The 13,731-nt window shown below is 40.7% G+C and overlaps 1 protein-coding gene across 5 annotated transcripts in view; it reads left to right on the top strand.

Moving 5' to 3' along the window:
* Nucleotides 1-13,731, top strand: part of SORCS1 (sortilin related VPS10 domain containing receptor 1) — a 432,258-nt gene that overhangs the window by 412,310 nt on the left and 6,217 nt on the right. For all 5 annotated transcript variants that reach the window (XM_084904028.1, XM_084904030.1, XM_084904027.1 and 2 more), the window contains exon 24: nt 3,105-3,204. In XM_084904028.1, coding sequence (XP_084760154.1) covers nt 3,105-3,204 — 100 coding nt within the window. The remainder of the gene's footprint in view (nt 1-3,104; nt 3,205-13,731) is intronic.

Below are 13,731 nucleotides of genomic sequence, written 5' to 3'. Positions count from 1 at the left end.
CTCAGTTGTTTGGGTTCTCATGTACACTTGACCACAGATGCAGAGTCTAAGATTCAGGGAAAGGAGAGGTGCCTCTGACAATGGAATAGTCTATTGGCAGCACTTTAAGGAAGTAAACATTTACTCTGGAATATAATTTATAAACTCAGTCTATTTTTTATATGCCCACAGAGTCTACTTTGTCTGGATTTATTAATTGTGGGGAGTTGAACCATAGAAATACTCTTGAGTTTCCAAGGAAGATCATTAAAGCAAGAAACTATAACTAAAAGTAGAGTAGGTAAGAGTTGGCCCAAAAGTAACATGGCAGAAGGAGACCGAGCTTAGAGCTGGTTCTGAGGAATACGAGAGGAGGAAGCATGTATGGCCGATCTATTTCTTCCTTATGTCACCCAGGAAACTTCTTCAGCACTTTCATGGCACTGATTATTTTGGGCTAAGAAAGAATGGAAATAGCTGAGCTAGTGTTAACTAGAATTAGTATTTGACTCCATTGCTTTCCCCACTAATGTATGAGTTGGGGAAGATCTTCCTCTGTTGAATCTAAAAGAAAGATTCTTCAATTGCTAGTTGAAGGGACCTTAATAATGTCACAGAATCAAGATTGGTTGAGTAGGTCATTCCAGGCAAGTCTGTCTTAAAATATGGCACCAGGATGCTATTTATATTTAGTAAGGGTTCCATTTCTTCTACCAACTTCAGAGATTAGCACTAATATCTTCTTAGCCCAATGTAGCTTTGCTATTGATAAGTCTGCCAAAGCCCCTTTTGAATCCATAGTTTCACATTTACCATTTCTTTGCTTACATGTTTTATAAATTTATCAACTGCTTTGTTTTCCTTCTACTTCTTTTTTCATGTTTTGGTGTTTGACATCATCATTCTAATAGTCTGAGTCTGTGTTTGCCCCCAATTTGTTTTATTAAAAATGGTTTAGATGTTGAATGTGTTCTTTGTGCAGTAACCATCACCATTATTAACTACATATTTCCAGCTCACTGACTTCTGGGTACACGGTAGGGTTGTTCCCGTGATTCTCTTCCATGGAGAGACCCATGTGACTAATTCTGGCCAATAACTTGGGAGCAGATGTGAGATGCGTCACTTCCAAGTTGAAGTATCCAGATGCCATCTGCAAACTCCTTTGCCCTCCTAGGGTGCTGTGAGTTAGAAACATCTATGAGAGAGAAATATCCATCAGCTGCCTCCTGCACAACCCCTACTGGGGAATGTGCCTGCAACCAAGGCACATGCCCTTGTTCGGAATCGAACCTGGGACCCTTCAGTCTGCAGGCCGATGTTCTATCCACTGAGCCAAACCGGTTAGGGCCTAAACATATATATTTTATATATACATGATTATCTATATATTTCATATATATTTACACATTTCTGTCTGTGTACATGTGTTTATTTCATAACCAACATGTTTATAATTGACCTCCACTGAAAAACCAAGGTCATATTTTCAGTTGTGAAATGAAAGATACTCGGTGCCCAGGGAAAAGGATAGCCTAATATAGAGAACAGAGTTGTTTATTTGTATAATTGTATGATGCACTTGCTTTTCTGCATGCTTAGCCAAATGGAAACCTTAGAGAGCTGACCTTGCACAGATCCCAAGTGCTCAGCCACAGGTCACTTACAGTCCTCCAGCAAAGAAGTTCATCCGTAGGGCAGTCTGCTCACTCTGTTACCAAGCAGAGGTTTCCAGAAGGGACTCTCAGCTTCAGAACAAAGCCACCTGACCCTGCTTACCTACTGAAAGAATAAAATGTGTCATTTCTGCAACTCAGTGGATTAAATTAAATTCTACAAATGTAAAAGGAAACACATATAATAATTTAGCAGAATCGTGGTCATGAAGCATCTAATTAGACTTAAAAGTAAAATAAACAAAAACTAAACTGATGATTAAAATATTAAAAATAAGGCAAGATAAATAATAGGAGTGAGCCCTTGCTGGTGTGGCTCAGTTGGTTAGAATGTCCTCACATGCATCAAAGGATTATGGGTTCCATTTCTGATCAGGGCATATACCCGGGTTTCAGTTTCAATCCCCAGTCAGGGTACATGCAGGAGACGAGTGATCCATGTTTCTCACATCCATGATATTATCTTCCCCCCCCTCTCTTTCTGTCTCTCTCCTCCCTCCCTCCCTTCATCCCTTCCTTTCTCCCACCCTTGCTTGCTCACTCTCAGGAATGAAAGCACATCCTTGGGTTAGGATTTAAATAAAAATTATATATATAAAAGCTTAAGTGACCAGTCAACCAAATGGCCAAATGGCTGGTAGCTATGATGTGCTCTGACCACCAGGGGGCATATGCTCAATGCACAGGCATGGGAACATGGAACAGACTGATGAATCTCAGGGGAAGAGGAAAGGAGGGAAGGCAGAAAGAAGATTAACCCAAAATCTTATATGCATACTGGGGTCCTTCGGCCTGACCTGCAGGGATCAGGCTGAAACCAGCTCTCCAACATCCCCAGAAGGGTTCCCAAATTGCAAGAGGTTACAGACCAAATCAAGGGACCCGCCTGGTACACAAGCCGCTGCACTAGGCCTCTAGAAATAGTAATAATATTAGTGTGGTGAAAACTCTTCAGAATTTGCTCAAAAATATAAGCAAAACCAAGCAAGTTGAGCTGGGTTTTCTACTTTAAACAACTGAACAGAGTTTTACTTTGACTTTAAAACCTCCCTTAACTCTTACTACCCAAATAAAGCTCTTTGCCAATGTATGTGGTTGAGCATTGACCTATGACCCAGGAGGTCACAGTTCTATTCCCCATCAAGGCATATGCCCAGATTGTAGGCTCAATCTCCAATGTGGGCATGTAGGAGGCAGTTGATCAATGATTCTCTCTCATCATTGATGTTTCTCTCTCTCAGAAATCAATAAAGATATATTTAAAAATAATTATTATTATCTCTGCATATTCTGGAATAAAACCTCAGCATCCTATTAAAACTTATTTATATAATTCACGAGCATACTATTGGGAATGCCTTGGTAAATGCAATACATATTTCTCAACACATTTATTTATAGTCAGTTTGGCAATTTTGGTGGCACTCACAATGACACTGCTTCTTTCAGATATCAGAACTACTGATCCATAAGCTCAACCAGAACTCGGTGCACTTTGAGCTAAAACCCGGAATCCAAGTCCTCGTCCATGCAGCCCACTTAACAGCAGGTCAGTTTGCATGTCCCCTGTCTTTCCTAGTGGCTCTAGTAAAGGGGAATCTCAATCTCTCCTTTTATCATAACAAAACTAGATGGTGCCTCTCCTTATCAGAAAGATAACAGAATAAAGTGCATTTTCTTAGTTTTGAAGAAAACCAATAAAGATTCACCTGAATACATACTCCTCAAGGAATAACAAGTTTCATCTGAACAGAAATCTTAAAAAAGAAGTTAATTCTACAAATAACTTTTTTCCCCGGTCTTTCTGCAAAACCTTATTTTTCAAATTACTCATGTTACAAATGTGTTGTTTTTTTTAAGTTTTGAGATATAGTAGTCAGTGGAAATACCTGGGGCTTAGTACTTGTACGGGGCTGTAGCAAAGAACTGAATCCCAAGTTGGTCACGATCTTACAAATTAATGTCATTGAGTTCTGTCTTCTCCTATAGAAGGTAGGATGCAGAAACCTCTTCCTAAGGCTATTGAGAAGTCTCAATTATGATGCAGGTAATCCCATGTAAATAGAAATAGCTATCATTGGTTGTATTATTACTAAACCAAATTAATATTTATTGAGTACTTATTTTTGCAAAATACTGTGCTGGTACAGTAGGAAATGATCTTTATCCCAAAAATACATAGGATCTTGTTGTGATGGGGCAAAGTTTGCTGTAGCAATGGTGGTGGTGCTCTGGGTTCTGGGGGATGGGCAGTGGTGGGGTATCTCAGTGAGGAACGTGCCTACATGCTCAGGTAGAGAGGCAAAAGGGCATACTTAAGCACTTAGAGTTTTCAATCTTGCTACCAGACCAATGGTTTTCATCTTGGCCCCATCACTGACTCACTATATAGAACTTGAGAAGAGACTTAATCTCTCTGGGCCTTAGGTATGGCAGTAGCACCTATGTCGGTGGGATCCTGTGAGGATTACATTAATTTAAGTAATGCACTTAGAGTAATGCCTGGAAGATAGTAAGCTATTGTCTGTGTTTTTCTTTTTACTCCTTATATTATTAACAAAGTTGTTTAGGAAATATAAGTCAGAAATAAATTATACCCAAAGTGATACAGGAAAGGATCTTCGAGAAGGTGGATGGATAGTTATGATTAAATGCTAGAGATATTCCAAACACAAAGGAAGGAACATGGAATAAATGAGGATAAAGTTTCCATGATCTCATGGTTATTTTTCTCAGTGTGGTCATTAACAGGAAAGCCCTTCAGGTTGTACATTATTAATATGAATTTCTGAATTGGATTGGCAAAATGGACTTCTTTAAAAAGCTTATAATTGATCATGAAAATTCTCCTGGAAAGCAAAAGAAATAGTGGTGAGAGCAAGACTTTCCAACTTCAGTCTCTGGTTTCCTGGAGACTCTGGAGGTGTGCCTAGGTCTATAGCACATGTGTCAAACACAAGGCCCGCTGGCCAAATCCAGCCCGCCAGGCCTTGCAATGTGGCCCGCACCGCGCTGTCATCACTGCACTCCGCTGTCAGTTTATGACATTGTCAGTTTATGACTGTTCAGTAAACCATTCGGCCCGCGATTTAGGCTGGATTTTAGATTTTGGCCCCTTCTCTGATTGAGTTCGACACCCCTAGGAAGGCCAAAAGGCTTGGCCTCTTTTCTGCTTATATTGTATCTTTTCCTTATATTATGATTTCATTTTTTTGTTGTTGTTGTTGTTAAAAAATAATCCCACAACCTTAAAAGAATGAGTATTTAAAAGTCACTATTCCTTCCCATCTGGTGTGGCTCAGTGGTTGAGCGTTGAACTATGAACCAGGAGGTCATGGTGATTCCCAGTCAGGGACGGGTTGTGGTGAAAGATCACAACTGCCTTTCTCTTCTTTTTTTCCTGTAGCAGGCAGAAGAAAATACAATTTTAAAAAAAGGGAAAAGGGCCACTGTTTGCAACATTTCATGTCTCATAAGCAGGATTGCTAATACCTTCCCAGGGACCATTATAGCACACTGCTGCATTCCATTAATTGCTCAGCAGATGTTCAGCAGCCTTCTTTTAAAAATGTTTGAGCCAGAATATGTTGCTGGTGAAAGATGCAATGCATAATTTGGTTTGTCTCCAAGGAAAGAGAACTGTCTCCTTTCAGGAATTTACTAGCCTTATTTTGTGTCTCCAGTTCAGCTCCCTGTTAGGTTTTATGGGCATACAAGGTAAGCATTTCCAGATACCTGGGTGTCATTAGAGATTGGGTTGAGTTTGTTTCCCACCACCACTCTCATGGTCTGCTGGGGAATTTGTTAACTTTGATATCTAAGCCGAGCCAAACTTTGTTTTAGCAGCCCTTGTTTATTCTCAGCCATTCCTCTGCTTCTCCATTTGGTGCAATTACTCTTGAGACCATACCACTCCTGACAGATATGTTCTGAAATTCTCTTTGCAGAAAGAAGAGATGTGCAAATGTGTGGGAATGGGGAGAGAATGAGGCAGTGTTGTTGAAGAGTTTGAAGGAGCGCCATGGCTAGGGTAGTTCTCTTTGGCTTTTAGAACCTGGTGGTAGCAGGCATCGATATTTGGCAGAAAAAGGCCAAGGTGTTACAAAACAACCCAGGGAATTGGAAAAGGGGGTAGGCATCTATCAAGCTGGTATTGGACTGGGCACACTGGTATTTTGACTAAAGTGTACCTTTATTCACTATTCCCAACTGAACTATTTCTCCCCCCTTCTCCATCTGTCCAAACTTCCTAAGTCTATTTTTATTTTAAGGCTCAACTCAGTGCCAACATGTGCATAAATCTTTTCTAGAGACATTTCCCTGAATTTCATCTATCCCTTGTCTGAGCTCACATGGATATTTAAAATCTTTATTGTTACAATCATCATCATCGTCGTCATCATCACTCTTATTTAACTACTTAAGGACGCAGTTTAGAATACCTTAATATTGTCTCCACCATGGTACCCAACAGAGAACTTGCAATAATAGCAGGTGCTCAATAAATAGTGCTTTATAAATAATTAGATGTATAATCAGTTTCTAAGTTGAAGAGGAATATTCAAAATCTCATTCTCCCACTTACCTGCAGATTGAGTTTATTTAATTTTGAACCTATTCTATGAGATGCTACTTCTTACCAAATAATTGATAAATGAATAGCCTAGCATTCATTGATCTAATAAGCATCCAGGGAAAACGCATCTCTGTGTTTTTCATGTGTCAGATGTCCGCTCATTACATATTATAATCATTTGTAGGCACTTTGTGGAAATGAGAGTTCTGTATTATGAAACAAGAGACTCCAGAGACTACAGGAGTAGGGCAGGCTTGAGGGGCTGTTCCTGAAAGAGACTAAAGCAGGTATAACTTTTTGGCTATTATTTTCCTGCTCTTTCCCCTGAGGGGAATGCTTCCAGTGTCAGAGAACACCCTCACTTCATGACAGACCTCAAGTCACACACCTTAGGGTGCACTATCCTCACTTTATCAGACAAGCTGGACCTTCTTCATGCCATTTGTCACATCTCCCTTGAGTTCTCTCTTATCCATGCTTTTACCCTGCCCTTCTATTTATTCACTTATTTATATTGTTTGGTACTTATTTATATTCTCTTTTAAAGAGCTATGATGTCATCTTAAGGAGAGGGTTTTTGTTTTTGTTTTTTTTTCCAGCAAGACTCACAGGAAGGCTCTGAGTCTGATACAGAACATTTCATCTCTGTAGGTTCTTATGGGAAAAGGAATGTGGGGAAGACAAATATGCCTTATATATTATTAAATTTATTGTTTATCATCCATGCATGCTAGTGAGAAACCTTTTGTTAATGAAACTTTGAGATAATAAAATGTGATAAACGTGGAAAAGGGAGAAGGGATAGATGAGGGGTTTTAAAAAATAGGTTAGGACAACCATCAATAATCCTTTCTCTTTCTTAATAAATTATTTACACATTTACAAGAAGTTTTCAAGTCAAGTGGCAACAGATGGTAATTTGTTTAGTGGGGGTGGGAGGAGAAGAGGGTTGAAGAAACTTAAAACCTTGTTGATTCTTCCCTGGCAGAATAGATGAGATTTTTCATGAGAATAGATATTAAAGAATGGGCTAGCATCCTATTTGAGAACATAAAATCTAACTGGAGTGATTCATATTAAATTACAAACAACAGCACTCTCAAGGTCATTTGCACTTCACAGGATTTATTTGTTGGGCAAATAATCTGAAACTTGGGGAGCAGGCCCTCTAGATAGAGGGACTGGAAGAGGTGGAGCCCACAGGTTCCCTGGATACACGTGGAATAAATGAAACCCTGTTTGTGGTAGGGAAGCTCTTTATAACCCCGTGTAGACCCCTGCTATAAAGACTCTGTTCCTGCGCCTAACTCTGCATCACTGTTACCTAGATTTCCCAGGCCTCATCGCACACACACCCTGAATGAGAATCCCAGGGAGTGATACCTGGAAATCTACAGTTTTAACAAGTTCCCAGAATGCATTGCATGCAGCCCGCCCTGCCCTTCACGAATCTCAACATTATGGGACAGAAATTCATCTGCATAACAAGGAAAGGGGCCCATCCATCTCCAGCAATAAATCTGATTTATAACTCAGGGCATCCAGGAAAGCAGAGGCATGCTTTAAAAAAAAGGAGTGGGGGGCAGTGATATTAAGTGTCGGAGGAAATTCGTCATCAACATTAAAATCTAATTTCTCGGCATCTCTGGTGCCAACCTAATTGGCAGCCTGCGCAGACGACAGTGGGAGTAAGGGGAGAAAAAATGAAGCATGTCTCTGGATCTGAGATATACCCCCATCCATAATCTAGATGAATGGCAAAGGCCAGCCAAACGCGTGGCCATGAAGCAGTTGACAAATGATTTTGAGTTGCACTAGCGTCTTAGTGGCAGATGTGCTTGGAGAGCCATGAGTTTTATGCAAGTTAAACAAATGATGTTTGCTAGATGCCGTTAATGTGCTAGTATGAGCAGAAAATGATCCATCTGCATCACACTACATTTCTGCGTGTCTTGGAGAATGAGGTTGCTCATCAACCCTCAGCTTTTCAGTGGGGTCACTGCCCTTCTGGAATTTCTGAGACATATACTTTTAAGAAGAGAAAATTTACTATTTTCAAGGGAAGAGCCTCAAATCCCAGGTTGAATTAAAAAAAAAAATACACAGTAACTGCGCCCACCCCCTCCCGTCTGTCTAGCAGTTGTCTTGTGTAAGCTGCTCTGTTCTAGGAAAACTGTCCTTTGTCAAGGATGTGTGTGGGTTTTTCATAAAACTGTTATCTCGGCCTCCATCCATCGTTGCTGCTGACTGGTTTAATTCCTTTTGCAGGTGTAATAAAAAAGATAGTATCGCAGAGATATTAGAGAATTAATATCTCTGGGCTGCCATTGCTCTCACTGGCTATGTTATGAGGAAATGTGGGAGGGGATAAGGAAGTCAGAATTCCAGCCTAGGTCAGGGTACATTGTGAATCCGGTGTGAGAGTTTCACACTGAGGAAGACCCCTTCCACTTAAGGCAGAATTAACATTGGTCAAGAAGCTTTAGAAAATACAATATAATCTAAGCCACATGGTTATAGATGCAGATGCCAAATTGTGGAGTTGTGGCGCTCTGAACTGTAAAGTGAAACAAATTGCTGCACTGACATTTTCCATTTAGGGATGCAATTAGTACTAGTGAAATTCTTCCACAGCCAATAAATTGATCTGTCTCTTTAGTCTCTGGTTTTCTTATTATTTACACAGTTGTCATTTACAAGTCTTTTGTGACTAAAGGCATGCTAATTGTATTTTTCCCAAAACCAAACACAGTTTTTTCTCCCTCTAGAAATAATTAGGCTTTCTCACAGACACATAGACCCAGTGGCTTCTGCCCGTTATTGAGCTGCTGTGATGTTAGGATAAGTAATAACAGATGTGAAGATATCTAAACATGTCCCCATCCCCAGTGTGATTAAATGAATGTGATAGTTTCATAAATGTGCCAGGGAACCGCGATGAGGTTGCTCCTTAGCTTCTCACAGAATCTGTCTTCCCCATTTTCTGACTTTCTGGTCTCATTAGAGGGCCTGAAATGAGCACAGAGTAACTGGCCTGAACTGGCCAGGCTTGAGGATGTACCTAGAAACTATTGTGCAGAGGTGGTCAAGGGGGAGGGAGTGATCAGATGAACAACTCATGGGCAGTACACAAACATGTGTCAGGATAGAAATAAATGGTAGTTAGATGGTACTGTTTCCCAAGGGAGGGCAAGGCAGATAGTCAAGAAAAACTGGCAGTGAAGAAAGAGGGTTCCAGAACCTAGGAAAAGCTACCTTTTAAACACCAAGTTCCTTACACCTAGAATGGCCAGGACTGTTGGATTATATATCTTGTGTCTGTATAAGCTTTAATAGCACTTCTTTTCATTTTCCAAGTGTTCTGGTTTAGAAGTGAACATTTATGGTCATTGTACTTAGACCCTGCTACCCTACCAGTGGAGACAGAAGTCCACAACAAGAAGTGGATAAAGTAGAACCCAAAGGTGAGAATTGCTCCTTGGATATTTAACCAGCAGAAAGAGAGGAGTTTTAAAGAAAGAAGACAAGGACTGGATGTTTTATGAGTAGCAGTAGGTGGGGACTTCCACGCGTTATTCTCAAACCCAGATGTATAATTTTGACCTATGGAACTTGTTACATATTCTGGGACCTACTCTCAGAAACTGATGTATGTTTTCTCAAGTGAACCTCTGGAAACTGCTTTTTTTTTTGTTTGTTTTTTTTACAAGTTTTCCACATGGTAATCACTGCAAACACCTCTGAGAGAAAGCTGCCCTCAAGTTCTGCCTGGTGCCAGACAGTCCAGTTTCTCCCCATATGAGTCTGGGTCCCCAGAGTCTCACCCAGAACTGGAGTTCAGAGCAGTCAGGAGCTTGTGTCTCCTTCCCAATTGAAAAAGACAGCCACATGCTAAGTTGCTAGCCCTCTCCATGTGCACCTCCATACCTCTGCCTTTACTTCCACAGCTCCTCTGAGTCTCAGTATGCTTTCCTCTTCCCTTCTAGTTCTAGAATTTCCACTTAGCCGGCCTTCCTGTGGTTCTGGATGATGTCCATTTTGTCTTTTAGTTGTAGTTTTGAAGTGGTTGTGCAAGGCAGCAAGTTCAGGTATTTACTTAAGCTGCCATCTTGGTTTCTGTGTCCATTTATGGTTCTCTCTCTCTCTCTCTCTCTCTCTCTCTCTCTCTCTCTCTCTCTCTCTCTTTCCTCTCTGAAATCAATAAAAATATATTTTAAAAATATATTAGGCATGTACCAGACGCTATGCTAGGGCTTTAAAAATATTATCTAACTTTATTCTCACAACTTTCTAAAATAAACATGTTTTATTTCCATTATGTAGAGGAGGAAACTAAGATTTAGTTTAAACCACTTAGCCCATAAGTGGAAGAGTCAGAATCTGACTCCACTAAAGGGTCCATATCTATCAATTAATTCACCCTAAATGTGGAATTTTGACTTAGCTCTCACACATGCGATCTGTGACCATTTATTTAGTCCTCACTATATATCAAGACTATTGTTATTACTGTAAGCATGGCGATTATTATAATCAATCTAGGTGTTCATGCACAGTAGGTGAAAACTTGGTGCATTTCTGAGTTCCTCATGGGATTTCAGAGCTATGTTTGCTGGCACCCACACTGAGAAATGTCCGGTGACTTGCAGTGTTGTCCTGTCCTTATTTCTCTGTGCATGAATAATGGCAGATAAACTGCTCAGCACTTTCCCCTCTGCTTCCACCTTGTTTATGCTGCAATTGGAGAGGGATTAAGTTTTGCTAATTCCACACAACAAGCTAAAGCCCATTTATCACAATTTTCCATTCCTCAGCAAAACATACAAATGCACCTAAGTGTTGGGCAAACTAAGACATGCAGCTGCTGTTGTGTGGAGCAATAGTGGCCTGTTTATATGCAGGCACAGAGCAGCAAGAAGAACACAGAGGGCAATGGTATCGGTCTCCCTCCTGCCTCTGCCTGCTGCATCTGCTTGCTCATTGGCCTGCTTCTGTGAAGTGAAGAAGGGGTAGGAGAGGAAGAAGACAGCACACATTTTTGAGCATAGGACACAGAAGCTCATTTCCCAAAATAATGTGCTAATTACTAAACAGTATTAATATTGCTTGCTTAGGAATGTAGTTTGAGTGGGAATGGCTTAGAATTGGAAGAGTTAAGCTCGTGAGCTAGTGATGGGGAAGGGAAGGAGAATAGTGTGTGTGTGTGTGTGTGTGTGTGTGTGTGTGTGTGTTGGCTTTCTGTCTTAGAGAGAGGCTAGTCAAAGTAATTTCTTTTTTTAAGCTTTTCATTTATTTAAAATGCCAACCCTTTAAAACAGGCTTAAGATTCTTCCTAGTTACACCACAACACTGATATTCTGCTTATTCTAAAAGAACCTTCAGCTAGGAATTAGAAGTTTAGCAAATAACCATCCTAACCATCTTCATCCTCTCTGGGTCTCCATTTGTTCCCAAAGTAAAGGTTTGCATTAGAAGATTGCTTTTAAAATATCTTCCTAATATCATTTACTTAATCATGATAATGTGAAGAGAGTTGTATACGAGTTTTTAAGGTAGCTGAGATTTGCTTCAAAATAATCTAGTGGTTGTGGGTTGTGGGGAGTGGATGAAGGTAGAAAGGATATGATAATACCATCTGTGGATTTATGGTCATGGAAACAGGTGGTGGATCCATGAGACTTCATTTCACTAGGCATACATAATACACATATATACATATATGTGTGTATATGTGTCATCTAAGTCTCAAAGTGTATGATCTATGAGTTTAAAACTTAATATTTTAACTTGTGCCATTTGTTCATTTGCTTATTGTGCTACTGTTCTTGCCTTAATTCTCTGTCTAAAAACTATCTTTTAAAATTTTTGCTATCCCTCACTGAAATGCAAGCCCTGGTTTGAGTATATATGAAGTGTGTGTGTGTGTGTGTGTGTGTGCGTGTACATGTATGTATGTGTGTATGTACGCACATGTTTGTGCTGAGTGTGTGATAAATGACTTGGAGTTAAGTCTTATTTCTTTCACTTAGTAGTTCTGACCCCTTTGGAACAACATTAACCAAAGGGAATCTCATTTTCTTATCTGTGCAGTGGAGACCGTAGGTCCTGCCTTCCATTTATAAGTCAATGTTGATGTCTATGACTAACAGAGGTGTTCTCTGCCCTAATTTGGTGAGGATTCTGAAATATTTCTAGTCTCATTTGCTGATGGCATTGTGCTAAGTACCGGAAAGAGACCTCTATTCTATTATTTCCAGCTAAAGCACATGTGCCATGGGTGTTTCCCTGCATCTTCCACACACTGCAGACTCATACCTCACAATTTAAGTGCTGTGTGACTTACAGAGGACAAAGAATCACTGGGGTGCCTCATCTTAGTGCTTGCTAAAGGCTGATTCTACTAACAGAACTGAGCCTACATTCTAGGAAAGAGTACTTGACTTTGTTTTTCACCAAATGATTTGGTGTATGGATTATACTTCACAGCACATATGGGTTATTGAGTGGCTGGGCTGTTATCCTACAACTAGAGGCCCAGTGCATGGAATTAATGCACTCAAGGGAGGGGAGTTCCCTCAGCCCAGCCTGTGCCCTCTCACAGTCTGGGAGCCCTCGTGAGATGTCCAACTGATGGCTAAGCCAGCAGTTGGACATCCTTAGCACTGCCCTGGAGGCGGTAGAGGCTCCTACCACCACTGCTGCACTCACCAGCCGTGTTCCTGACTCAGGGCTTCTGGCTGAACAACGCTCCCCCTGTGGTAGTGCACTGACCACCAAGGGGCAGCTCCTGCATTGAGCATCTGTCCCCTAGTGGTCAGTGCATGCCATAGTGACCAGTCATTCCACCATTCAGTTGATTTGCATATTAGCCTTTTATTATATAGGATAACCAGACAGCCCAGAGCAGTCTTGAGCCTTGTTGGAGACCATCCATACTACAATCACCTGCTCTTGAACTTTAGTGACCATAACTTTGCACTTTTGGCTCTCAACAGAGAAAGTGTGCTTAAAGGTCACCACATTTCTGAGTATCAGACTTTGCTTCCACTGATGGACATTCAAAGGTCAACTCTCAGGCTTCTAAGGGGTACAGATTGCTTGTCTTTTATGCTTGAGCTATGCTATTTTTGCAAAATGTCAGTCTTCAAGAGGGCAAAATTTAATTGGAAACAAAGTTTTAAAGTGCAACAAGTTTGGTGCTGAGATGGAAGAGGTTTTGGGAGTGGAGAGAGATGTTCCCTGGAGCTGCCATCTAAGAGCAAAACTCCAGGAGGGAGAATCTTCTAAGGTAGCAAAGGCATCTGTTTAGTCTGAGAGGTGAATTCCACTTGCCTGGAAGGCAGCTGCTTCCAGACACAGGCTCTCAGGGCTTCCAGAAGTTGTAGAAACCACACCCAATTACACACCCCTCCCCCAGCCCTTGAGATACATTCACTAAGCTAGTGGTTTTCTGTGTGTAAAAAACATTAGCGTGCTCTGTGACTACTTTTCAGCTCTTTC

This window comes from Pipistrellus hanaki (genome assembly GCF_964339955.1).
Source record: "Pipistrellus hanaki genome assembly, chromosome: 14".
Lineage (NCBI taxonomy): Eukaryota > Metazoa > Chordata > Mammalia > Chiroptera > Vespertilionidae > Pipistrellus > Pipistrellus hanaki.
The sequence above is the reverse complement of the archived record's forward strand: the minus strand, read 5'-3'. Positions and strand labels throughout refer to the sequence as shown.